Below are 27,270 nucleotides of genomic sequence, written 5' to 3'. Positions count from 1 at the left end.
TCTTCATCTACCCTGCCCTCTATTTATACCCAGCTCTGTTCTTCCGGGCTGCCATTGCTCTGAAAATTTCCTTTTGTCAAGCGCACGGCACTTGAAATCATAACCAGATATTAAACTTGATTATAGCTGCTGTTTAAACATTTCCAGGAAACATTCCCTGATTTAGATAGGATGTTTATCCTGTGTTTGCTTTTAATGTTGTTACTAATATTGGTTAAAGCCAGATCCTTTATAATCAGCTGTCAAAGTAATGCATGAAATTAATGTGCTTTCTTGTCCAAACTGAATAATTAATGCGAGAAATGTTAAAGCTGTTTTATTACATGTTAAGAGTTAACTGCCTTGTAAATAATTTCACCAGCCCTTGAGCTGGGAGGCCATAAAGCCAGGAGAAATGCTTACAAGCAAGGGGATGGCTCTCTGGCAAGTATTCCTGTGGCTCAGCGGGGCAAAGCCTGAAAAAACAAAATGGGGCAGCACCAGCAGTGAGAGGAGCTGTTCCATGCCCAGTTGGTCAGTTGAAATTAGCAGAACTGCACCAGTTTCAGGTTGTAGTCTCAGTCAGTTAACACTGACACTACAGCCCTACTTGTCATATTTGGTATGCACGGTGTTTAAGAATATTGTATGTTGAGAAAAACTACTTTGTGGAGGCTAATGTGTAACAGGGTGCATGGTTCGTTATTGACACATGCAGGTTACTGGTGGCCCTAAAGAGAAAGGAGGTGTTTACTGTGTGATTTAGACAAGATTAAAGTCAAAGTCCATTTCTTATTTTATTGCTCTTTGTATGATGATTGACACCTTTTCCTGAAGTATGCTTAATTTCTCAGAAATAATTATAGGAAATGTGAGCTATGTTCCTATAAAGTAACCTTTTGGATTTTATTTGTAAATTATAGGACAGAAGACAAAAATCTTTGTTTGCAGTGTAATATAAGAAGTGTTGCTCCACTTTATTTCTGACACACATCATCACAGCTGAAGTCTTGTGGTATCTTGAAATTCATGCAGGTGCAATTCATGGTGCACTTCATCCACATGTATACATGACACAAGTTGCTAAGTATCTCTATTAATATGCAGTTATTAGTGAGAATAAATTTACTATCATTTGGCACAGTGTTTTAGTTTGTACAAAGTGCAATGTGATTACCTTCAGTTTTTTGTTGTTTTTTTTAATTACAGGTTCTGACAAAGATGACCAGTTAAGGATGAGAAAAGCTCAGAAAAGCACATCAAGCCTGATCAAAAAATGTTTTTTCCTCATGTATCTTGCAGAGATCTGCGGATGGATTACAGTTTCATACTCAACAGCTCCACTAGTTCCATGTTTTGCTTTAGAAAACACTGGTAGGGCAGGTGTCTGCTGTTTTGAGTCGCTGAAAGCTGAATGTTAAAGCAGAGACACATCACATGTGCAATCCCGGTGGCTCAGGAACACTAACAGCGCCTCAACAGCATCTGTGCATCCAAACAGTGCTTTCCAACAGCTTGAAGCTGGCTGCACTGGTGTGCACACAAGTCGTCTTGTCAAAGCAAAACATAAACAAACCACAAACCTCTGAACACAGAAACCTGTCAACACTTGAGGAAAAAACGTGTTGCTTATTTAGGCAACCAAATGATTATTGCATGTAATGTGATCCAACAGTTACATTTGATTCCAGTTTATCCTTCAATTACACTTTGATTCTTTGTGTCTCCTAATACTTATAAATGTTTTAGTTGTAAACATTCAATTCTGAGGCCTCTTGTTTCATAATACATTCATATGTCTAAATTATTATTATTATTATTTTTATTATTATGGTTGTTGATTGTGATCACAATTTGTTTTTGTTATTTTTCACTTTGCAGTCACGAAAACAAAAACATCTTTTCAGGATAGGGGAAGTGTGTGCATGGCATGCGTGTGTGTGTGTCAGATCATGTTGGTGTGTTTAGTCACTGCTCGTGTATAAAGAGATAACTGCTATTCTGAAAATGTTCTATGTTGCATTCTCATCTCTTAGCTTAAATCTCTTCTGGTTGCACTTGGTTTCTCTCTAAATCGTCATGCCCACCTACTTCTTTAAATGTGTCCTACTTTTAGTCTCATTACCTCTTGTGGTTTTGCTGTCTACCTTTTGTCCAATTGCCTTCTTAAACTTCCATTATGAACACTGTCTGTTCAGAGCAGATAATGTTAAAACATAATTCTTTCTTTCTTTCTGTCTGTCCACAGCTCCCCCACCAAGCAGATTCAACAGGAGAGTGTCAGGTAAGTTCACCAGCACGCGTTTGTGTGTGTTTGACGTCATGTCCCCCAAGTGTAAACCACACCATTGGCGACATTACATACATGACTGCCAAAACAGCTTACCAACAGTTTGTGTTTGTGATGCTGATTATCATTTGCTTTTGCGGTAGAATAGTGCTTAGGCTTTTTTTTTTTTTTTTTTTTTGATAATTACTGTATTTGTGCATGGCACAAATGTACAACAGTGTTAAGAAGCTCCACTGTGGTGTGTTTTGGGTCTTGTGTGTGTGTGCCTCATCTCTGTTCCTGTGTTTGAGCGTCTGTGGTTTGGTGTGCACTGAGCTCTTGTTTTCTCACGCTCTGTCATACTCGTGTAGTGTTTACACGAGCGACTGAATGTCGTCAGCCGTCACAGAGCGCTGCACTTTGATTAGGCTCTGGGTGTGTCAGCTGATGTTTATCTTCACTGCTCTTCTATCATTGTTGACCCCCCCCCCCCACATTTTGACAACTTTTTTTTCTTTTAAAGCTAATTTAGAACCATGTCCTTTTGCTGTACAGAGGTCCTTGTTGCTATGATTTGGTAAACAAAGCCGTTCAAATATTTTTTTGTTGACAAAGATGCTGTTTGATATGAGCAAACCTTTGTTGTGGTAATGTTGTAAGACGCGATGATCCTTTTTGAGCCATGAGGAAGAATTGCTTTAATATATTCAACAAAGATGGAGCGTCACTGTGATGCTCATCATGTTTCCCAGAGATGTCACCACAAAAAGTCTTCTTCTGAAAAGAAAACTCATGTTTGTCGTTTGCTTTTGCAGGCATTTGTATGTATATTCAGGGTTGTTGTTTTGCTTTTGCTGTTTTTTTTCTTTTTTTCGACTGGCATTTTGGGTTTGTGACTATGGATGTGCAGTTCTTTGCAAGTATTTTGAGCTCCCCCTTTATTTCTTTATATTTTCCCATTTTCTTGAGCAGTAGTTCTCCAGGCTTTCTGAAGGTCTCTCAAAGGCTTTCTTTAGTCATCGACTGCTTTTCGTTTTTTGTTTGCTAAGCCATGTAACGCTGACCTATGGAATCCTCCTAACTCAGGGATCCTCAAATCCAGGCCTCGTGGTCCAGTGTCCTGCAGGTTTTAGATGTGTCCCTGATCCAACACACCTGAATCACTTGGCTGAAATACCTCCTTAGATTGTAGTCAAGTTCTCCAGAGTCCTGCTAATGACTTCTGTATTTGACTCAGGTGTGCTGAAGCAGAGACACATCTAAATGTTGCAGGAACCGGCCCTCGAGGCCTGGATTTGAGGATCCCTGTCCTAACTCAAAGGAATGAACCAGTGTTGTCTACACATAACAGACAACTTGGCAAAGAACCAATTTTCAGTTGGACTTTTAGACACTTGATTATAGCAGCCTGTTGCAAAAAAACATATTTGCTCCAATTTCTTTTGAATCTATAAAAATGCCAAAGATTTGACAGGTATAAAATATTATTTTTGCAATAAAGTGATTCTCAAAGAGCTGTTTGAGCAAACTGGACAAGAAAACAGTATCTGAAAGTTGTCTGTAAGAAACTGGGAAAAAAATTCAGCAAAGACCTGATGCAGAACCTGAGAGATGCATCTGGCCTTTCAGTTGATCCATTGACCGTTCACTGAAGCCTCATCAGAAATCATCTGATTGAAAGGGTGGCTGTCAAGAAGCCATTTTTAATGAAGAGAAACACAGAGAAAAGGCTGAGATGTGCCAAATTACACAAGAACTGGACTGAAAAACACTGGGCAGCAGGTCTGATGGAGTGATGAATCCAAATTTGAAATTTTTGGTTCAAATCTTCATCAGTATGTACAGAAGTGGTCAGGACAGAAGTACAACAGGGACTGTCTACATCTGAAACATGGTGGAGGCTCTATCACGTTAATGCCAGTGTTGTTAGAGATCTTGTCAAAATTGATGGAATTATGAATGCAGAAAAGTACCATCAGATTTTGATCCACCATGCAGTATCATTTGGAAAGGATCTGAATGGCAGTGCCTTCATTTTTAAGCGTGACAATGATCCAAACACACTGCCACAGCAGTAAAAGCATGCCAAAAAAAAACGCACAATGGAACACTCAGTCATGGATTGGCCTCCCCAGAGCCCGGACCTCAACATTACTGAAGCAGTGTCATCTCGACAGAGAACAGAACAAAAGGCGGTCAACATCCAAAGAAGAGCTTTGAATGTCCTTCAAGAAGCCTGGAGAACTATTGCAGAAGACTACATAAAATAATGAAAAGAAAGCTGCCCAAGAGAGTTCAGTATAAAGGTTTTGCCTTTTATATACTGTATTTCCATGTATGTTTGCAGATGTTTCAATAAATCACTGCACCAATTTTCCTAGCAAAGCCTTTCCCAGCTGTCATAGGGTGAAAGGCGGGGTACACAGGTCACCGGTCTATCACAGGGTTCTCATGCACTATTTTTAGATAATATCCAGGACAAGATGTCACAGTGATAGACCTTCAGTGCAGTTACACAAAAAACATTGTAGTGCAATCCAGCTCAAGTTATCGTTTATCAGATATATTGCTCTAAATAATCACTTCTTTAAATGCAGTTATTGAAATACACTTTTGTTTTTTACATGCTTGTGCAGAGTTTGCACGTTTTGTGAGTCCAGCAAAATGAACACGACTTGAGGATGACATAAATACATTCTATGCAGCAATTTTCTTAATTGCTCATCCGTCCTGGTTTGTGGCGCGGCAACGCAACCAGCCAGTCACAGAGCCGACACAAGGACAGAACTACTCACGCTCATATCCACGCCTACAGCCGTTTCTGAATCACCTACTCACCTGACATGTATGTCTCTGAACAGTAGGAGAAATCTGTTTCCCAAAAGCTTTTAATCGAGCAAGCGAGGAAAAGGGATTAGCATGCTGTACAGAAAAGGATGAATAATATCAAAAGCATTAACTCTTCTAAATGGTGAGATGGGTGTAGTTTCACAAAATTTAATACATGACTAATTTCATAGTGAGAGTGTTGTTTTTTTTTTTTGTTTTTTTTTAAGTGTTATTCAGATACAAGGGGAAACGATTTCCTAATAATTAAATTTATCTTGTGATATTAAACCACTGGTCTGTGGTTCATTTAATAACAGGCATGATTTCACTTTCAGACCAGTTAATGCAGTATCCAACAACAATGCCAATGGAGTTAATTAAAGAATGGGTGTAGTTTGCTGTGGTTTTGTGCTGTAAATCAAAATATCCTCTCTATAGACTGATATTTTTGTAATGTAATAATTAATATGAGGGCTCTGATCAGAGTTTGTCAGTGGTTCATGTGCAAGAACAAATAGCTGTGGGGGAGAGGCAGCCTTCCCAGGAGGTCCTAAGTAAAGAAATTTCTGGTGACATAGTCTGAAGTGTTAAAAAATTAAGCCTTGGGGCTTTTATACTACAATTTAAATAAAAAATGGCCGTGTGTGTGTTTTTATTTGTTTATATTTTTTAGATAATTTACAGTGAAATAACTTGATTTTCTTATCAAACACTTGTTACGCAGAAATTAGTGATCACCAGCTTATTGCATAATCGTTGCTATAGAATACATACTGTTTAACGAGCACATTAGGGAGGATAAAAGTAGGGAACGAATCCAGTATGTCCTGGATGAGCCAGCATATCCATTACATTCTTAGGCCTTGTGGCCAGGAAATTATATTTGTACTTTTTTTTAGATATCTTTTCCTTATATGGCCCAAAAGGTGTAAGTGATGACTATAAAACAGATTTGCATTACATTTGATAATAGCAGTAGTAGTAAAAGTAGTAGATTTGGCAACATGTGAAAACCAAATCAAATGTGATTCCAGCAACTTCAGCTGAGCATGACCTGCCTGTACTCTGTGCTTCATCTGATCTAAAATGACTTTCATCCAAAGAACCTAGAGTATAAAGATAAAGCCGTCTGTATAAATGCCCGGCTTTGTTTCTTTATCTGTGACTTCATATAAGCCATTGAGTTTTGGTGTGATATCTCGCTCCTAATTAACTACCACATTTTGGTTTGAAGAGTGCTGAGACTCACACTTTTACATATTTATCTCGTCACGCTGAAACAAAGGAGTTAGCACATTGACACTCCAGAGGTCACACTGCTTCAAACATCATTGTTATGACTGGTGAGAGAAGACTTTACTCTTATGATTGCACACACATTCAGAGGCATCAATGTCCTCTGTGGAAAATGTCATGTGAGAAGTGGTGTGTCTCTCTGCAGAGGTGGAGGAAGCGGATAAATAGTGACTATTTGAAATGACCTTGTCAGCGTTTGTCATCCACTCTGGCAAAACATGTCGCTGCACATGTGTCATTTCGTCATTCCACTGTCCTGCGGTCCTCTCTTCCTACAGGCCATCACTTCATTTTGCATTATACAATATCTTCGTGGGGTCGTCCTTGTGTAACGGCCTACCTTCCCCTGCATTTTGTGTGTGTGTGTGTGTGTGTGTGTGTGTGTGTGTGTGTGTGTGTGTGTGTGTGTGTGTGTGTGTGTGTGTGTGTGTGTGTGTGTGTGTGTAAACATGTATGGTTGTCTTTCCTTGTCCAGAAAAACATGAGAAAACCTCATTATCTTTAACATAACTTAACTAATTTATTTAGCAAGTAATTATCACCACACACACTTGACTGGACTCTGGACTCATGTTAACAGTGGTTCATTTACAAGTGAAATGTAAAGATTAGCTGAGGCATTGCCAGCTTATAGTGCAGAGGGACAGGGCAGTCTATTTTGACAAGGCTGTCATTATCTAAGCTTCTGGAAAACGTTTGGCCCTTTTTTTTTTTTTTTTTTTTTTTTTAATCCCTTTTGTCATAGTTATTTAGGGTGGAGAAGTCTTTATACAGTGCTATGCAAAAATGTTGAGCCATTTATTTCTTTATATTTGCTTCCAGGGAGCCAAACCTAGTAATTTTTTTTTTTTAAAGCGGCCTTGAGAGGTAGTTCTCGAGGCTTTCTGAAAGTCTTTTTCTTTGGACATTGGCTGCTTTTACATTCACTTAAACCTGACGAGTCTCATAGGATTTTTTTTTTTTTTTTTTTTTTTAAGCATAAAAAAACTGCTTATCTCAAGGTCTCTGGAGCTTGAAAAAGGCGACTGGAATTTAAGTTCTTTCGCTAAGTTTCTTGAAAATGTTTCACCTCATCTGAAAGGCTTCTTCACTGTATCATTTGTTCCCATTTCTTTAGCTGAATCTATGAAAAATGCCAAAGATAACAGTTTGACAGGCATCAGATCATATTTTTGCACCAAAAAGGTGATTTCTAAAGAGCTATTAGCTGGAAACTTGGCATTTCTCAGCAGGGTGTGCAGAAGAAACTGAACAAGTGGAGGTCAAAAGAAGTGGCAGACCTAAAACACTGTATCCAGCAGATGTACAGGATCTGAAAGTCATGTCTTTAAAGAAACAAGAAAAAAATCCAGGAGAAACCTGACACAGGATTTGAGATGCATCTAGCCTTACATTCAGTCAATCTACTGTTCACTGAAGCCTTCAAGAACCCTGGAGAACTATTCCTGAAGACTACTTAAAGAAAAGCTTGACTGACATAATTCAGGCTATGTTGAAGAATAACATTTCCATGTATGTTTGCGCATGTTTCAATAAATTTCTGCACCAATTACCCATTTTCCTAGCAAAATGTAAAGAAATGAGAGGGGTGGGTCCAGACTTTTGCACAGTAATGTATTTACATTTTGTTGTTACAGTGGTTTAATGCTTACTCTGAAAGAGTAGTAGAATACTTTACCTGTACCTTTTAGCTGGATCTCTTTGTGATCACACCGGGCGCATTATTGTGTAAAGCTGATGCACATGTCTTTTGTGCAGTGTGTGCGGAAGCATTCAACCCAGACGAGGATGACGAGGACACTGAGCCCAGAGTGGTTCACCCCAAAACAGATGAGCAGCGCTGCAGACTGCAAGAGGCCTGCCGAGACATCCTGCTCTTCAAAACGCTAGATCAAGTAAATAGATCTTTAAAAAAAAAAATAAACAGGAAGAGATGTGTACACAGATGCCTAGCAATACATAAAACTTATATATATGAAAAAGCATATGGGTCAACAAAGTGTCCAAGTAAGGAGCATCTTCAGTGTTCTTGCACAGTTCTTTTGAACTCAACTAAAGCGATGACATCCTCATTAATCCTTTCAGTGACTGCATGAAAGCATTTGTGTTCATTAACTTTCTCCATTCATTTATTCAGGGTTCCTTTGAGCTGCATGCTAAGAGATATGTAAAAGACACACTTTCATCAACTTAGCCCAAGTAAACCTGAAGCACTGAAACAGTGCAATGCTGCAGAGTAACAGGCAAAAAGTTACTACTGCTGTTGTTTGTGTGTTCTTGTTTGGCTCACATGAACAGTGCATGCAAATTGTGTTTCTTAAAATTAAGTGATCTTGGAGTAAATCTATGACATTATAATAAACTCACTGTCTTGTGGACTTAAAAAATGGTCCTTTCCCTTGTGTACTTTCTCACACCATTTCTCTGATGGGATAATTAAATTTAATCTTGTTTCCCTTCAGGACCAGGTCCCACGCGAGCTAACTAACATTTTTTTATGCTCTCTCTCACACACACACACACACACACACACACACACACACACACACACACACACATAAAAAAGGCATTTTCACTCTGACCACTCTTCCTCATTTGTGGCTGACATGCTTTTTCTGTTCCTGCATCAAGGAGCAGTTCTCACAGGTGCTGGACGCTATGTTTGAGTTGAAGGTTAAACCACAGGAGCACGTCATAGACCAGGGAGACGATGGAGACAACTTCTATGTCATAGAGAGGTAAGAGGCACACACCCGTGTTGGATCATTAAAGCTGGGACTGTTTGTTTATTGAAATACAGCCTGTTTATTTAAGCAAGGCCAGAGATGTTTTACAGCATAATTGTTGCAAAAGATGAAAAAGGTCAGAATTATTGATTTGTATATTTGTTTGTTATATTACACTGAAAGGTCAGACAATATATACTTGTATTATTTAAAACAATGCAGTACCATATTCCTGCAGCGCCCCTCTACGATGTAGCACCAGTCATTTGTGTGTCAACTCAGAGGCTGAGGAGCACTGCATGGAAAAGAGGTCATTTATAAATATAAAGGAATAAGAAAATTATAAACCTCATAAATCCTCCTAAGCTATAAAAATGTAAATCCATCAATTACGTGCTAAACTACCACCATCAAGATCTGACATAGTGTCAACATCATTTAGAAAGTGTATTATGGTAATTAAGAAATGGCTAAATGGTAGTTTTAATAACATGCCTGTTTTTATTAGAGTTCAGTAAATAAGTTAAGAGTGCTGGTCGTAACAGTTGGGCTTGGATTGGCACGTTGTTCAGGTTTATGACAGGTGTCTGTGTTTATGGGTTTGTGGAGCCGTGTGTATTTTTCCTGCTGTATTGTTAATGTAAACATATGGTTCGTTCACGGGTCTTTACAGGACGTGTTTGCTGTCCTGTAAAGACCTGGTTGTGCTGGTATACCGAGTTAAGTTGCAGAAACATTGAAATTACCCTCTGCATTATAATCAATATGGAAAATTGGCACATTCTAACTGGAAAATTTTAATTATTCATCAGTCTGCAAGAAGTTGTGTCCATTGCAGCAGTAACGTTCTTGGGCCTTGGTAATATTTATGCAGGAGAAATGGAAACATTTAAAGTTTATTTCTTGAATTTTGTAGCTTTAAATTTTAGATGCAACTTAAAAGGTTTCCATGGTGATCTCAAAGACTACAAGTGCACTTCGAGGAATTAGCATTTCATTGTCACTTACATTACTCACCCCAGTGATGACTTAAGAATGACTTAGGGATTACTCGCACTGAAAAAAGCCTGACCTCAAGATGTCAGTTTTTAACCTCTGCCACTAAAGAGAGAACAGACTTCCTACTGTTTGACTGGTGGCCTGCCAGTGTTTGTCCCACCCTGGCCTCTGTTCATTCTTGGCATGGCTCATATCAGTGCAGTACAGCAGTGTAGTTCCACTTGTGTGCTATCTTTTCATCTGCATACACACTGTTGAACACAGTGTGCTCCCTGTACATGAGACATGCAGTGACCTTTATGAGCAGCATGCCTGCCTGATCATATACTATCCTGTGGTTTTTCCGTAGCCTGTGCAAAGTGTAGGTGGTAGCTAATGTCACGAGCAGGGTGTGGTGTGAACATGGACACACAGGGAGACAGAGGGCTAAACAGAAAAGAAAAGCAGTGAATATAATAGGATAAAACAACATTGCTTGTTTCCCTGTTTAATCTTTATATATATATATATATATATATATATATATATATATATATATATATATATATATATATATATATATATATATATAAATAAATAAATAATATCTCTTCTTTCCCTATGGTGTCATATTATTAATCAGCTTAAACATATTGGTCTGTCTCTTCTGTCTGTTGACTCTGAATGTCTTATAAGAAATGGCTTTGTGTAGCTGGCGTCTGTGCTAATAAATGCTAAGAGTCCGCTTCACAAAAGTATAAACAGTCAGTTGCAAAGTCTGTAAGACAGGAAGTGGCTGGAAATCCCTCAGAACCCCTCAGGGATGAGGAGTAAATATAAAATGTAGGGAGTGACGTAAAGATGTGAAGAAGGATCATTGTTGCTTGCGCTTGTGATTATTTAAAGTGTTGTTATTGTAATTATCAAATTAGAAGTTTGTTTTGAAATCAATAAGTTACGTAAATGTTTTGTAATGCTTGGATTTTCTCATGAAAGCTGTAATATCTTATATATTTCCAAATCACTGCGAAGCTCAGTGCCCAAAATAATTTCTTAATTCTGTTTGCTTATATTGAGCTTTTGCATCATGTATCTAGTTTAAACATCGCTGAAGGCTGTGCCCAAGGGCGGACTCAGATAAAATCTGTACACATCCTCTCAATGCAGGAAGAAACATCCATTCATCCTTGAGCTGCAGTTCCATAAATATGCTAGTCACTGCAGTTTATCAAGAAAGTAAAACTATAAAGAGACTTGGAATAAGAAAAGCATTGAACTACTTCAGGGTAATATTATTGTTGATGGTTGAATGAAGAAACAGAAGTGTTGAAAGAATCATGGTCCTTTTTTGTTTAAAATGACCCCTTTACCCAAGCATGAAATTTATCACTGACCACCAGCTTTCACACCTGTTTGTTTGTTGAATAATGTGTGAACAGCACATACAGATGGGTCTAAAGGGAAGGAAAAAACAGGCTATAAAATTGTTAAAGTAACTTGGCACCAGAACAGCTTTAATGCACTTTGGCATTGATTCTGCAAATCTGTGAAACTCTACCAGAAGGATTCAACACAATTGTTCTAAAAGATATTCCCTGATTGGTTGTTCCGCGTACTGCTAATATATCTATCAGAAATCTTCTATTGGTGATCATTTGGGTTGGCATCTGAATCACATCGAAAAGCCATTCAATAACTACTCCTGCCCTATAAATGGCAGAATTGTCATATAGAAATGTCTCATGGTAGGATAAAGGTGACCACATCAGACAACTTTGTTTTGATTTGCAGTGAACTTAGTATAACAGATCCATCAGTTTGTGCACTGCATTAATTTCTCACTCATCTGTAGCTAGGTCTTAACTTCACCCAGCTGATGACACAAGATATCATCGTCTCCTCTGTCATCATAAGCCAGTCGACGTAAGCTAATACTCGCTCGCCATCGATAGGGTTTTAGCCCCTCTACGCAGCCAATGGGAAGACTGGCTGCCCTATAAAATGATGGGCTAATCCTGCCATGCAACAACACTGCAAATTACCTACTCCAGGTTTAATCCTCAGACAGACAGGGAGGGTGGGCACAGAGCTACTCAGCTGAAGTATTACACTCCATGAGTCAAGTATGCAACCATGATAAGCCATTTTTTGACATTGTACAGGCACATAATATAACACTATTCATAAACGGTTTTTCTGCTATGTATTGCTGCTATTAAATCTTTTGAATAGATAATTCCAAAAAGGGATGTTTTGTAAAATGTAAGAGGAAAAAAAACAAACACTGTCATGATTTGCAGATCATCCATCCGTTCGTCCATCCGTCCACTTCTGCTTATCCAATTCAGGGTTGCAGGGGGGTTGGAGTGTATCCCAGCTGCCATGGGGTACACAGGTTGCTACTCTGTCACAGGCCAACACAGGGAGACAGTCAGTCATTCACACTCACATCCACAGGTGTAGAATCAGGTAGGGACAGTAGGGGCACGTCCCTACCTGATTGAATTATGCTCCGTGCTCTGGGGCTGTAATTTGTGCTGCATTGAACTCTAATTCGGCACCAAGGGGATCCCCTGTCCCGATTCAGGCAATGTCCCCGAGAGAACCCGTGCAGACATGGGCAGAACATGGAAACTCCACACATAAAGGCCCCCCACCCCCACCCCACCCCGGCCAGATGGTGGATTTTATCCCAGGACCTCCTTGCTGTGAGGCAACAGTGTTAACCACCACACCACCATGCTGTCTGCAGATTATTTAAACTATAAATTGATAGAGGAACAGAAGCAAAATATAAAATGCTAAAAGTGAGGAATTTTCTTGTTTGAAAAATACATGATGATTTTTGAACTTGGTGCCAGTACTGAATTTCAAAAAAGTTGGGACTGGGTCATGTTTACCACTCTGCTATGTCATCGCTTCTTTTAACACTCCTAAGTGTTGCTAAGGGAACTGAGGAGACTGTCTTTCATAGTTATAATAGTGAAATGTTTTCCCATTATTGCTTAATATTGGAATTCAGATGCTCAACAGTTCAGGTCGTCCCTTGTGGTATTTTGGGTTTCATAATGCACCAGAGGCTTTTAATGAGTGACAGCTCTGGATTGCAGGCAGATCATTTTAGCGCCTGGACTTTCTCACTATGGAACCATAGTAAGTAATGCATGCAGAATATAGTTTGGTACTGTCAGACTGGTACAGCGCTATCACTTTAGAATTAATGGTGCCTTCACAGTTGAAAGTTACCCATGTTGTGTGAACAAATGCCCCCAGTCATTGATACTGGCTTTTGAATGGTGCAGTGCATTATCCTAACTGAACCTGGGCCCAGAGGAGGTGTCCAGTTTCAGAATCTTGTTTTCATTTACACTTTTATTCATTGCTGGCAAAGTTTTTCACGTGTGTTTCTGAGCCCATAAGAGCCTACTGATTCCCGCCACTCCCCTCTGCAGAATCAGGCGCTACAGACCTCCAAACTTCATGTGGCCTTCAGATTAGCTCAAGAACAGTGTACAATGCAAAGTTTCAGATGGAGTGGTGTAAAGCACACTGACACTGGTCTAGCACCTGCCAATCCGATGGATGAGTCTGGGTTTGGTGGTTGCCAGGAGAACGGTACTTGTCGGTCAGGATCGTGCCAAGTGTAAAGTTTGGTGGGGGGGGGGGGGGGGGGGGGGGGGGGGGGGGGTTATGGTGTGTGGTGGTTTTTCAGGAGTTGGGCTCAGCCCCTCAGTTCCAGTGAAAGGAACTCTTAATGCTTCAGCATAACAAGACATTTTGGACTATTTCATGCTCCCAACTTTGTGGGAACAGTTTGGGGATGGCCCCTTCCTGTTCCAACGTGACTGTGCACCAGTGCACAAAGCAGCTCCATAAAGACATGGATGAGGGAGTTTTATGTGGAAGAACTTGACTGGCCTGCACCGAGTCCTGACCTCAACCTGATAGAACGCCTTTGGGATGAATTGGAGCGGAGTCTGTGAGCCAGGCCTTCTCATCCAACATCAGTGTCTGACTTCACAAATGCACTTCTGGAAGAACAGTCAAGAATTGCCATAAACACTCCTAAACCATCTGCAAAAGTTGGGCTGTCATCGTATTAAACCCTATGGATTAAAAATGGGATGTTACTCAGTTACTCAACCAGCGTAAATAATGTTCACATGAAATTGGTCCATGCATTTTGAACAGTGACAGTTTTCCTGGTTATACCCATGTGCACCACAATACATTTATTGTCATGCATATTTCCTGAGATTATTCAAATATAGCATTGAAATGATTTGCAAATCAATGCATCCTGTTTTTAAACGGCATCCCAGCTTCTTTGTGAACAGGCTTTCAAAATGCACTCAGGTACAGTACACCCAATTGATTACTGTCACCAAATGTGCTAAATTACCACAGTCCTATCCAGAGGCTACAGATACTGTGATTAGATAACCATGTACACCCATTGTTAGATTAATAAACAAAACAGTAATTTAACTTTTGGCTCAATAAATTAAATGGAAGTCTTTTTTTTTGTTTGTTTTTTTGTTTTGCGCACCCCCCACCCCACCCCACTCCCTTTTTGGGTGATGGCAAGTGATTGTCATCAGTGTTTGTCAAAAACATTACACAAAAACTACAAATCCAAATGTCATTAAATCTCGTGGAGAACACAGTTGGAGGAAGAACCCATAAAATTTTGATGCAGATCTTGATTCACTTTATTTGAGCTCTGTCCAAGCACCCTACTTTTCTCATTGACTCTTTTTAAATTAATTCATTAATTATTAAATTCATCGTTCTCTCTGCTGCTTATTTGTAATCTCTCTCTCTCTCTTTCTCTAGGGGTGTGTATGACATAGTGGTATCAGGAAAATGCGTGGGTCAGTATGACAATAAGGGCAGCTTTGGAGAGCTGGCACTCATGTACAACACACCACGTGCTGCCACTATTATAGCCACCCAGGATGGGGCGCTGTGGGGACTGGTAAGAATTTTGAACCCACTTTTAACCCTTTGCTTAATAATGTAGGATTTCACGCTGGTGTTGGCCTAAGTATTTTTTTAACTTTAGTTTGTTTACTAGGTATTTTCAATAATATTTCAGTTATCACCCCTTTGAACTTACATTAGTTTTTTTTTTTTTTCTAGTAGTAGAGCTGACTGTATAAACCTGTAAATCTCAGGTTTAAAGTCTTTTTTTGTTGTAAGCTGTTTCTAAAGGATTGTATAGTGAAGATTTAAAGCTGTTTCTGTTATTGAACACAATACATGGAGCTGTGATGCTGAGACATGTTAAGAATGGACTCCTGTAATCTATGAATGGAACTTGAGGCCATCTCTAATGGTTTGTGCCACTGCGGCTCCACCTGCTGGCCAAGCAGAGGAAGAACAGTCTTGAATCTTTCTTTACAAGGTATTTTGTTTACTCATGATTGTCTCTTCCCACCCCAGGATCGTGCTACATTTCGTAGACTCATTGTAAAGAACAACGCCAAGAAGAGGAGGATGTACGAGTCTTTCATTGAGTCTGTGCCCCTACTCAAATCACTGGAGGTGAGTTTTACTTATAGACTGGTTGGAAATAACCCTCATCACTGTGGTGGTTAAGATTGGGTTTTAATTATTCTTTATAGAATCTGAATCAAAGCCAGATTCTTAGGAATTTTTTTAATCAAATCTCATTCTTAGTTTTTTTCCATATTAAAGAATCTTGAGTTCAGCAGACGGTATAAGGTGTAGATTGATTAATATGAAACACCTTCCACCACTGCTTCCACAGTGCTGCAGTTTTAAATATTTCTCTTCTTTCTCTCCAGCCAACAGAGAGGATGAAAATAGTTGATGTATTAGGAGCAAAGCAGTTCACAGATGGCGAACGCATCATCACACAGGTGAGACGTGCATATAGCAGATGTAGTTGCAATTTATGTTCATACAGAACAGTATATTTATAAGTGTGTTTTCTTTCTCCTCAGGGAGACAAAGCTGACTGCTTCTACGTTGTAGAATCTGGGGAGGTCAAGATCATGATGAAGAGTAAAGTAAGATGTATTTCAGTGTGCATCTTTAAAGGCAGAACTTATAATCACTCCAGTTCTGATGGATATTTCAAAAACGTTTCATTGGCTCAGGAGCATACAGCATGACAAAAGCCTGATTATATTCCTCCACCAGGTAGTTTTTGTACTGCACAATGGCAACCCACACTCCCCATTAAAATCCATCACAACACAAAAAGCGTGTCCTCTATTTGCCTAGCAACTGTGGAAATCACGATTGCCTGCTCAGCCCGCAGAGTGCCTCTTGCTTCAGGGTTGAGGTACTCACTGGTTTCTAACCTTTAATCCCCCCCCCCCCCCCCCCCCCCCCCCCCCCCCCCCCCTTTCCTGCAGACGAAGGCAGACCATGCAGACAATGCGGAGGTGGAAATAACGCGCTGTACCAGGGGTCATTACTTCGGGGAGCTGGCCTTGGTCACCAATAAGCCCCGGGCCGCCTCAGCCTACGCAGTGGGAGATGTCAAGTGTTTGGGTGAGACAAAATACACCTGACACTCCTGCTATTACAAGAAAAGTGATAATGACTTAGATGTGTATAGATGATAGTGTTATTTCAGCACTAAATCCCCACGAGTGCAACCCTAGTATATAGTTAAGCTTCATATAAAATTAAAATCAGTGAATAAGCAGTATTTAAACCACTCAAACCTTCAGCAGGTTAGTGTTATTCATTTCCCACTAATTGAACTATTACAAGCACTTTGCCCCGAGATATCAAGTAGCATTTGAATTTTGATTAATTCACGACTGGCTGTTCATCCTTTTTTTTTTTTAAATATGATTGAAGGCCTTTGTGTGTTGTGTAATTATGTGCTTCTAAAGTGGGCACACTGATTCAGGCTCTGCAGTATATGTATGAGCAGCTCTTCAGTTTTGAAAATGAACAGGGTTTTTAACAGCTGGTCGTGGTTCGGTCACGTCCTCGTGACGGTATTTATTTTTTTGTGGCGTACATTATGCCCCCACTTTCTCTGTTCCCCTGTTTTCTCCTCTTCAGTACTAAGCTTACATAAACTGTCAGTATACTCTTACCTGTTTTGTCTTTTAGTGTATTTTCTGTTTACTGACAGTACTCAGCAGTACCAATGCTCGGCTTTTGAAGCAGAGGAAGTGTTATTCATCCGTACTGCAGCAGCATATGCTGTATGTTGTACTCCCGTCAGTCTCCTCAGTCTCCCATAGCCGTTAAAGGCAAGCAGGACTTCAAGGGTCCCTTGGTGCCTGTAGTGTTGTTTTGAACATTTATATTTGCCACAGTGCATCTAAGCAATCTGCTAAATGTATTGATACATCAGAAACATTTCACTGTTTTTGATTGAAGTTGTTGCGTCAGTTCTTATGCCAAAAGAGGAAATCATGCACGTTCGTCCCAACAGAGGCGGATTTGTCTGATATTTGGGAGACCTCAGGGTTCAAGTGGGGTTCTTGTGAGATCTCTGTTCTGGCTTGTTCAGAGCTTTCTAAATCAAAACTCTACTCATTGTGCTGTCAAAATGTTTCTAAACTGATATTCTAATGTAGATTTTTGGAGAAAGCCAGTATAGATGGATCCTTTATTAATCCTTTGCAGGAAATTAGATTGCCACGGCAGCTTCAACAGAGACATAACAGCACACATCCCAAACAGCAAAACAATATTAATTTCTAGAAAAGTTTAGAATATATACATAAATAAAACAGCCAATGACTAATGTGGATAACATTATTTTATTACTGTTCATTAAATGATCTTATAGCAGCTGGTATGAAGGACCTCCTGAGGGGCTCAGGCTTGCACTTTGGTGCAGTCAGTCTTTGACTGAAGGTGCTGCTGTTGATAACCTCCAGAGCAGGGAGTGGGTGTGCAGGGTTGATCGTAACTGATTTCAGCATTGAGAGCATTCTTCTCTCCACCACCTGCTGCACTGTCTCAAGTTCAGACCCAACCTCTTTGATAAGTTTATCCACTCTGTTCCTGTCTGCTGAGCTAGCAGAAACCAGACCACTGACCACCACCGTATGATAGACAATGTGCAGCAACGGTGGGCAGATGCCCTTAGCACTAAGGAGATGCTAGCCTCCTTAGGAAATAAAGTCGTCTTTGTCCCTTACATTTCATCTGTATGGCTCTTCCAGCCCATGTTAGTGTCAAGCTGCTCATCACGGTAACTGGTTGAAGACCCCTTCCACCTCAGTGCCCTGGATGGTTGTTGGTGTTGGCTGGGTCCTCCTCCTGCCTCTCCTGAAGTCCACAACCATCTCCTTGGTTTTTGTGACGTTAGGATGGAGATAATTGCATTCACTCCAATCCACAAAGTCCTGTGTTACAAATAAGTAACTGCAAAGTAGTCTTATGTGTGAAACGTTATAAATTAATCATTGTGACAGTGACCCCAGTGGATTGTTTAAATTTGTTGTGCCAACTGATTTGATATACTTCACATCTATCTCTGTCTCTCTGTTTAGTAATAGATGTGCAGGCATTTGAGCGCCTCCTGGGTTCCTGTAAGGAGATCATGAAGAGGAACATCGCCCACTATGAGGAGCAGCTGGTGGCTCTGTTTGGCTCTAGCATGGACCTGAGAGACTGAGCCTCCCACACCACCCTCCGTGCCTTCTACTACAAACACACACTCAGACAGACAGACACAGACATATGTCCTCTCCCACATCATGCAGTGGCTATAGAGACTCATAAGCTTTACACAGATGGTGCAAATGCATGAAAGTGTACTTGGCTCACCTCCAGGTATATAAATCCTTCAGAGTATGAACACCACACACACACTCCGTCACAACCCAACCACATCCACACACCTGTCTAGGCACTGAGAGACACTCACTTAAGTCTGAATCACCCTCGTGCAAAAACTAGCTCAACAGACCCCTTGTTAAGCTGACTTTGGTTAGATACACACACACATACAGAGCTAGCTGAAGGCCACAAACCTTGTTGCTTGAGCCAGCTTCAACCTTTCAGTATGAATGTCTTTGCTGCAGTGACCTAAAACAGGTAAAAGCAGTGTAAAGACATACAGTACACAAGCACTCCAGATACACACATTGGAAAAACACACCTCCATGCTTCATATTTGCAGGCTTTGCATTCACGTGAGCACTTAAAACAACTACAAGTTGTTCCAAGCCTCAGCCAAGGACACATCAACACACAGACACACACACACACACACACAGGGTTACAGGGGTACATCACATAGGCAACCACAGTTGCAAAAACATACACTGTGGTAAAATGGAGATGAAAAACTTCCCTGAAAAGGAAAACAATTCATAAAGGCAAAAAAAAAAAAAAAAAAGTTTAAAGATTACAAAGTTTTAGAAACATTTTATGAAGATTCAATACAGAAACTTTGATAAAATATTTAAATTAACAAAAAAAGTGTTTCCTCTTTGGGGGGCTGGGGTGCAGAACTTTGTGAGCGCACTCCGTTTCTTCCTCTACTGTTGTTGATCAAGTTGAGTTAGTGCTGGTGATTCTTGCAGTACCACAGAAGAAGCAGTTAAAGCTACCCTATGTTTTCTGGGCCATTGTTATTTGTCATTGACACCACACTACATTGTATTGAATTAATTAATAATGTATTGTTATATATTCCTCTTTTTGTTTGGTTTTTTTTTTTTTTTTTTTTTTTTGCTTTTACTTTGACCAGTTCTGATCAAATTCACCATCCATCTCTGACATATTGAGAGAAAAAAGGAAAAAAAAAAAATCTAACACTAGTGCTTATTTCGCCTTGATTATCCTTGAATGAGTTGTCCTGGATTTAAAAAAATGGAAAAAAAATAAAACATTTTGTTAAAAAAAACAAACAAACTCGCCTCTTTGTTAAATTTCTAATGAAACTTGATATTTTCCAGTGCCATATGAATAAAATGTGAAAATGTTTTGGTGATTCACTCTTAACACTCTATGGACAAAATAACATTTCTTTGCAGTCCAGTAATTTCAGCATGAAACATTCATTTTGGTTGATTCTTACAGGTGATTGGTGCTTCTTCCTGTGTCCTTCAGCTCGTGTACTAAGGAACTACTCATCACTACCTGCACTGCTTTGTTAACATCATTTCCCTTTGTTTCCATATGTCCAATTTATTCTTTTCCTAAAGCTACTTGTACATGATTCAGCTGTGACTCAACTTTAGACACTGTAGATCTGACACTGTTAGACACTGTGTTACTGTAGATCTTTAAAAAAAAAACAGCTACACCAGTGAGTCATACAAATTTATGTATTACTTGAATTGCATACGCAAATGGAAGCTCAATCTTGTACTGATTTGCAGTGACCCCTCCCTCAAAGGGGGCAAATTGACCCAAACCATTCCAGAAAGTCCACCCATCACCGCACCACCTCCCAGTAAGCTGTAATACCACTCCCATCCGCAGGGGGCGCACATTGTGGACAACTATTGACGCGATCAACAGCAACATTTCCCCCCGTTATGGCCACCCCGGTGTTGGTGGTTGTGCGGGGGGGGAAACTGATATGGGACCGAATACTGTGAGCGGTCATAAGCTCTTACAGTTGTATAGCCATAATTATAACTTACCGCAGATCAGCTGTGAGTCAAACTGCTGCGACAGGACGACTGGCACCGGCGCCCAACCACGAGACTAGAAATGTAGGTAACGTTAAGGTGGTAAGAGGTAACCTAAAACCTGAACTTGTTGCTTTAGAATAAACTTTGTCAGAGTTTCTTACTAACGTTTAACCAGCGTCACACGCTGCGTGTACATGCTAGCATGCTGCTGTGAGTGTGACGGTCTTAACTTACACACAAAAGCTAAGCAGGGAGAAGTGGTTATTCCTATTTATTTTTTTATTTTCTAACTTAGTCACATAACTACATCCTCCACAAGTGGTCGGGTTGGTTGAAAATCTTTTTATTTATTTTTTTCTATGGCAATATTTTATTCCGAAGGTGCTTAAATTATATTTTAAGGATACTGACCGGCATTGGCAATGAGCTATGAATAAACTACAAATCCCACAATGCATAACTGTACTACAACTACTACTATTGCTGCTTCCTGGAGAAAATACTTATGTAATAAATCTGTTTTTTTTTAATATTAGATATTATCACAATCAACAGGTTCGTTTTCTGATCTCTGTATTTATCCTTGCATTTATCTTACCGTCCTCCCACCTCGTTTTATTGCTCACTATTAAAGTTATTTGGGAAACCGGTCAAGAAAAAACATTAAAAAGAAGCAACTTATAAACAGAGAGGTTACAAAAATTTGAAATGACGAACGATCTCTTATTTTAAAAGAAAGCACACAAGTTATAAGACTTTTAATTCATTCTGCCGTACGCAGCCAAGAACCGCCGATATACTACGCATGTGCAGAATGTGGCGCACTACAAAACCCATTTTTGAAGTGTTCAATGCGCATGCGTGCAAGCTTAGCGCCTGGATTGCGGAAAATAACGATTTTCGTAATAACTGAGATATTCGCTACAGCCAGACGCCGTCTAATCACATAAGTGTTTTATGAAGAAAAACACGAGTTATTTTAGTGGGGACAAAAGCCGTAGAAAGTGCGTGACGAAAGCTAGAGGCGTGGCTGTGATCGCTGAGTTCCCATTATGCATTGCGCGCTTGTATAAGTTATAGTATATTCAATAATTTGCTACATAGCTTTTGAGTTTCACTAAAAGCGTGATTTGGGATTACTGAGCAGTATTACCACTTCAGACTGCGTATATGAACAGTAGTATGATTATAAAACGTAACTATGTAAACCGTCATAGAGGCGCCTATGGCGGAGAATGGGCTCCGGCAGTCCACGCTCTAATCTTCAGTACGCTCTTGTTTCTCTTCAGATCGTATAAATCTTTCGCCTTTTACTAAAGATTTCCGTGGAGAGGAACAACAAGAGTATAACTCAATTTTTTGATGCCTGCATTTCGTGGGGCTTCTTAAGCTGTTTAAAAATAAGGCATAAATAATAATGGAAGGTCAGATACTGTCTGTGTTAATATTGAGATAAATTTTCATCTGTGGCATGTGTTTTTGTAACCGTTTAGTATATCCAATTGGCTACTGTGTTACTTCCAAGCACATAAATTTATGTTTGTGATAGAGCTCTTAATGATGGTATTTTCTGAAATCTGAAATCTTTACGCATGCGCAAAAAAAGGTCCTGTCTCTCCCCTCACAATAAAAGCTTGCAAGATTGCTGTCTTGTAGTAGATGAAGGCTTGCTTATAAATGACTAAATAAAGTAGCTTACAACCAAAATCTTTTATCTTTGGCTTTCATTTTTATGTAATTGAAGATTATTTTTCTTCTTATTAATAGATATTTTTTTTAAATTGTGAACTAAGTCTAGTATATGTCCCCAATAAATATAGTAGAATATTTTATTTTTCCTTGTTGCTATTATAGTAGAGAATGTCTATAAAGCATATTTGATAAAGTTTATAAAATGATTACATTTGTTTCTAAAGTTATGTGTCAATATCAGCATCATCTGTGACTTCAGTCGAAGCTTTTTTTTTTTTTTAAAAAAACTGTCACATTGTGGGAAAAACACAAGAGTCAGATAAGAGGACCTGTTTGCAGAAGCAAACAACAATATATATTATACATAAAACACTGCTGTTACTTTGAACATAATACAGAGACATCAGTAATTTTAATGCAGCACCGGCAAGAAAAAGAGTCCTTTGAAAGTCTGGCAGTAAAGGCTTAGATTCAGGTAAAACTCCCATTTCCTGTTGTAGGATGTTAAATAGCGTTACATCAGTAACACATTTCGAACAGTTGGACAGTCAGTTGCTGTTTTCAGTGGTTCTCTCTTGGTGAGTTATTATTTATTTGTTTATTGGAAAAAAAAAAAGAAGTAATTAAGGACAACTGCCTTTTTTCTCATTGCAAACTGCTGTTGTGCATCTTTCTATTTACATACACAACTTTGAGATGAACTCAGTTTTGCTTCTGCTCTTTAAGATGACTTTAAGGCCTAATTGTGAGGTTGTGACTGTTGTGGGATGGTATATTTATAGCAAGCATTCTCACCATGTGGTTATAGTCTAGCATGTGTGTGTGTGTGTGTTGTATATATATATATATTATATTATATATATCTATATATATATATATATATATATATATATCTATATATATATATATATATATATATATAAATCCATCAGGGTTTTTTAACTTTAGAGAAATGTCTTCTTGTGTTATCTCAAACACAAGCGTTAATAAAGAGTACAACTTGTCCATGAATAATTAACACAAGCAGAAAAATACTTCTTCCAGTATACTGCAGTTCAGCCTTTCTCAAGAAACGCTGTGCTGATTGTGACAGATAATTACCACTTTCCCTATTCTGACTGACCACAGCTGTAAAACATCAGGACTTAGAGTAAATTAACAGACTCCAGTCATCAGTTGAACGTTCTGACAACTCGAGTGCAAGAGAGGTGACAGATGTTATCTATGACGATAATAAGTGTGCTGCAGTTAAAACACAGTGGGCATTTTAACCAAATGGACTTCCCACTCACCCTGTAGCCAGTCTCCAGTCTCTTGTAATTAAACTGTGGATCAGGAGTTTGAGCTCTTTGGTCAGCTTTGGTATTTAAAGGAGCATTTAAGATCTTAGCATATACTGCCTAGCCACGTTTGCATATGAAATGAAGCCTACAAATGAGTACCAGTTGCACCCCCCACGTCTCTCACACCATATAACGCACTCTGACAATTTTGGCAGTTTCTTTTTTTTTTTTTTTTTTTTTGAATATTTTTTTTTCTGAGGGCCTCAGAAAAAAAAAAAATCTTGACAGGTACCCTGGCTGTGCAGCTCGAGCAGGCAGGAAACTGAAATACTATTTGTGCTATCTGCTACAGGCTGCGGTATCTGTCGGCTGGTAGTCTTTTTTAAATACATCATTGGCCCCTCTTTTTTTTTTTTTTTTGGAGTGTGTGCATGTGTGTGTGCATGTGTGTGCGTGTGTGGTGTCTGTGTGTGCATTCGTGCCCGTATTCATGCACCTGTGATGACATGCACGTGATTGCTACCAAATCCAACGTAGTGAGCCCAACTCATCACACAAGATTTTTATTTATTTATTTTTTTCCCTTTACAAAAAAGTAACAAAGAATATTTTGGCGGTTTCTTTTGGCTTCACAAGTTCCCGTCTCCCTGTTTGACACACCTGCCTGCTGTGTCCCCGGCTCCAGCGTTCATCTGTTATCTACTGTTATATTTACTCATCATTCCTGAATAATACATGTAACATATTTATCCTGCTGCTGGAATGAGTAATTTCAACCCACTTTATTAGGTACACCTTGTTAGTATGGGGTTGGACTTCCTTTTGCCTTCAGAGCTGCCTTAATTCTTCATGGCACAGATTCAACAAGGTGGTGGAAACAGTCCTCAGAGATTTTCATTCATATCCACAGTTGCAGCATGTTTGTCAGCTGCATGTAATCCCCCACACATTTCACCAGCAGCAGCCTGATCCACTGATACAAACCAGGATCCACGCTTTCATGTTCTTTACGTCCAGTTCTGACCCTACCATCCAAATGTTGCAACAAAAATCAAGACTCATCAGACCAGGCAACATTTTTCCAGTCTTTTATTGTCCAATTTTTTTTTGAGCCTATGCAAGTTGAAGCCTAGGTTTCCTGTTCTTAGCTGACAGGAGGGATATCCAGTGTGGTCCTGTGCTGCGGTAGCTCATCTGCTTCAAGGTTTGACGTGCATTCAGAGATGCTCTTCTGTCCCTTGGCTGTAACGAGTGGTTATTTGAGTTACTGTTTCCTTCCTATTAGCTTGAGTCTGGCCATTCTCCTCTGACCTCTGACATCATCAAAGCATTTTCACCCAGAGAACTGAGGCTCACTGGATATTTTCTCTTTTTCAGACCACTCTCTGTAAACCCTAGAGGTGGTCGTGTGGAAAAATCCCAGCAGATCAGCAGTTTCGGGAATAGTCAGACCAGCCCGTCTGCCACTGACAACCAGAAATTTAAACCACCTTTCTCCCTCATTCTGAAAAATCTGTAAATTTTACAGATCAAACCATCGATTTGGAAACGGACAAATAATTTTTTTTAAGTTTAGGAGAAGGGAAGCAGCTTGAAATGAAACCTACTGTTGATCTCTGATGGCTTCCTCTTTCTCGGCCCTGGTAAAGCGTTTCGTCTGGGTTAACAGTCTGTTTCAGAAACAGGAGAGGCAGACAGTGAAGGTTAAATTACAAAGCATGGACAGATTAGGGCGAGATCATCACTCTAGATTCATCCTGCTGCATGTGTCTCCTTTCCCAGCAGCAGTGACCTTTAAACAGGATGACTGCACACGGAGAGAAGTCTGGTTTATCTGTTCAGGTTTTAAAAGCAAAGGAGTGTCTTCATCTTTGATCATTTGCTCACACCGCCTGTTGGGTAACGCACTCACTGTTGTAATCAGATTAACCGCAAAGCTGAGGAAGTGCATGTTTAAAACAACTCCTGATATTTTCACACTTAGCCGTAGAAGGTGAATGAAGACTGACTTGAAACCCTGATCGTCACAGGTCTGAACCCGTAACATCAGCATCAGACTGTCAGAGGCGGGAAAACGTCTGCGAGGTCTCGACACTGGATGGAGATGTTAAAGAGAAGCTACACATAGACCCTGAGCAACCAGAGAAGATCCGCATTGTTCCCATCCACCTGCGTCCGGACCTGCTCGCTCCCTGCTCAGACCTGGTCAACTCCGAGTGGCAGAGGAGCCAGGCCGCACGGATTCACTCTCTCCAGAAATCCTGCTCAGAGTTTCCCGTCAACCTGGTTCTCCTGCAGGGCCGCAGAGAGACAGAGAGGCTGCTCGGCCACGCCAGGCTGTCCCGGGTCGTGGGTCGCAGCAGCAGCCTTTTTGTTGAGTCGGTAGTTGTGTCCAAGGCGGAGCGAGGCAAGGGCTATGGCCGCACTCTGATGGAGGAGACTGAATGCTACGCCAGAAATCGAGGGTTCAAGCGCCTCTGTCTTACTACCCATGATAAGCAGCACTTCTACGCCCACCTTGGCTACGTGCTGTCGACACCAGTACAGAATGCAGGGGCCATGACGGCATTTATTCCCATGGAGACGCTTCTCAGGTTTTCCAGAATGCCGAGCGAGGACACGAGTGTGCAAAAACAAACAAAGATGTGTGCTCAAGGGAACAGAGACTCAGGAGGCGCTTATGCTGTAGGGTCATCTCTGCTCTTTAGGTTACCTCCTCCTCCACCACCACTTCCTCCCACTATCCCTTGTCCTCCTCCTCCTCCTCCTCCTCCTCCTCCTCCTGAGTCTACAGGACAGCTTATAGTTCAGACTCTGACCGACACTCCCTACAGAGACGCCAAAGGAGTTCCCATCTATTGGATGCACAAGGACATTTGATGACCACTGTCAGACACATTGCATTTACCCAACATAATTCACACACCAAAAGACAGAAATAAGTACAAACATAAAAGGCACACACATATTTCTCTTTGACAAAGAAATGAGTAATGGAGGAAATTGTGTGTAAAACTTGAGAGAGGCACAGAGCTGTGCTAGCAAACCAAAGAAGTACACATCAGTACACTTCCATTTAGACACCCACAGTCATGCTCTAAACTCTCCTCAAGACTGTTACTTTTTTCACATCACAGTCTGCAGAAATACATCCCAAGACGATGTGTAAACTCAACATATGTGTACCTGGACATCTGCACTGCTGCAGTTAGTCAAAGAGATGTGATGACTTCTGTGAAAATAAGGACCTGAGCATCTTTAATGCTTCAGCAAGCTGGGAATGATTGAAGTTTCACTCAAAAATGTGCTTTTAAAAAAAAAATTTAGTTATTGATGTGTGAGCCTCACTGTGCACAGTAATTTATCAGGATGACTGTTGGCCCGTTTGCTGCACAGACTGGATCTGCAGCAGCAGAATTAAAATCATTGGCTCAGTTTGCTGCGTTTACTTCAAAAAAGTCTTTAATAAGCCCGGCTGAGCATTTTTCTGTTTATTCATGTGATTTGTACTCTAGGTTTTGAGGTTTGAATGAAACAAGAATCAATAAATTACAGCCTGCGTGGCATCGATTTGAATACGTTTTGGCTGCTCAGATGTGGAGATAAACAGCACACCTTGTGGG

General features: G+C 40.1%; 2 protein-coding genes and 1 non-coding gene across 6 annotated transcripts in view; all 3 read left to right on the top strand.

Moving 5' to 3' along the window:
* Positions 1 to 19,426, top strand: part of prkar2aa (protein kinase, cAMP-dependent, regulatory, type II, alpha A) — a 47,970-nt gene extending 28,544 nt beyond the window's left edge. For all 4 annotated transcript variants that reach the window (XM_030733693.1, XM_030733692.1, XM_030733691.1 and 1 more), the window contains exons 3-11: positions 2,228 to 2,263; positions 8,132 to 8,268; positions 9,005 to 9,111; positions 14,914 to 15,055; positions 15,523 to 15,624; positions 15,888 to 15,962; positions 16,047 to 16,112; positions 16,464 to 16,602; positions 18,576 to 19,426. In XM_030733693.1, the coding sequence (XP_030589553.1) occupies positions 2,228 to 2,263; positions 8,132 to 8,268; positions 9,005 to 9,111; positions 14,914 to 15,055; positions 15,523 to 15,624; positions 15,888 to 15,962; positions 16,047 to 16,112; positions 16,464 to 16,602; positions 18,576 to 18,700 (929 nt within the window). In that variant the 3' untranslated portion in view covers positions 18,701 to 19,426. The remainder of the gene's footprint in view (positions 1 to 2,227; positions 2,264 to 8,131; positions 8,269 to 9,004; positions 9,112 to 14,913; positions 15,056 to 15,522; positions 15,625 to 15,887; positions 15,963 to 16,046; positions 16,113 to 16,463; positions 16,603 to 18,575) is intronic.
* Positions 19,427 to 20,547: 1,121 nt separating this feature from the next.
* Positions 20,548 to 27,194, top strand: naa80 (N-alpha-acetyltransferase 80, NatH catalytic subunit). The gene is made up of 2 exons (XM_030734400.1): positions 20,548 to 20,753; positions 25,678 to 27,194. Coding segments are annotated over exons 1-2 (852 nt in total). The 5' UTR covers positions 20,548 to 20,751; the 3' UTR covers positions 26,528 to 27,194.
* Positions 21,942 to 22,055, top strand: LOC115783837 (U5 spliceosomal RNA). The gene has a single exon (XR_004020248.1). It is a non-coding gene; the product is annotated as a U5 spliceosomal RNA (small nuclear RNA).
* Positions 27,195 to 27,270: the final 76 nt, after the last annotated feature.

This window comes from Archocentrus centrarchus, chromosome 7, assembly GCF_007364275.1.
Source record: "Archocentrus centrarchus isolate MPI-CPG fArcCen1 chromosome 7, fArcCen1, whole genome shotgun sequence".
NCBI classification, from domain to species: Eukaryota; Metazoa; Chordata; class Actinopteri; order Cichliformes; family Cichlidae; genus Archocentrus; species Archocentrus centrarchus.
Note: the sequence above shows the minus strand (reverse complement) of the source record. Positions and strands in the feature narration are given on the sequence as shown.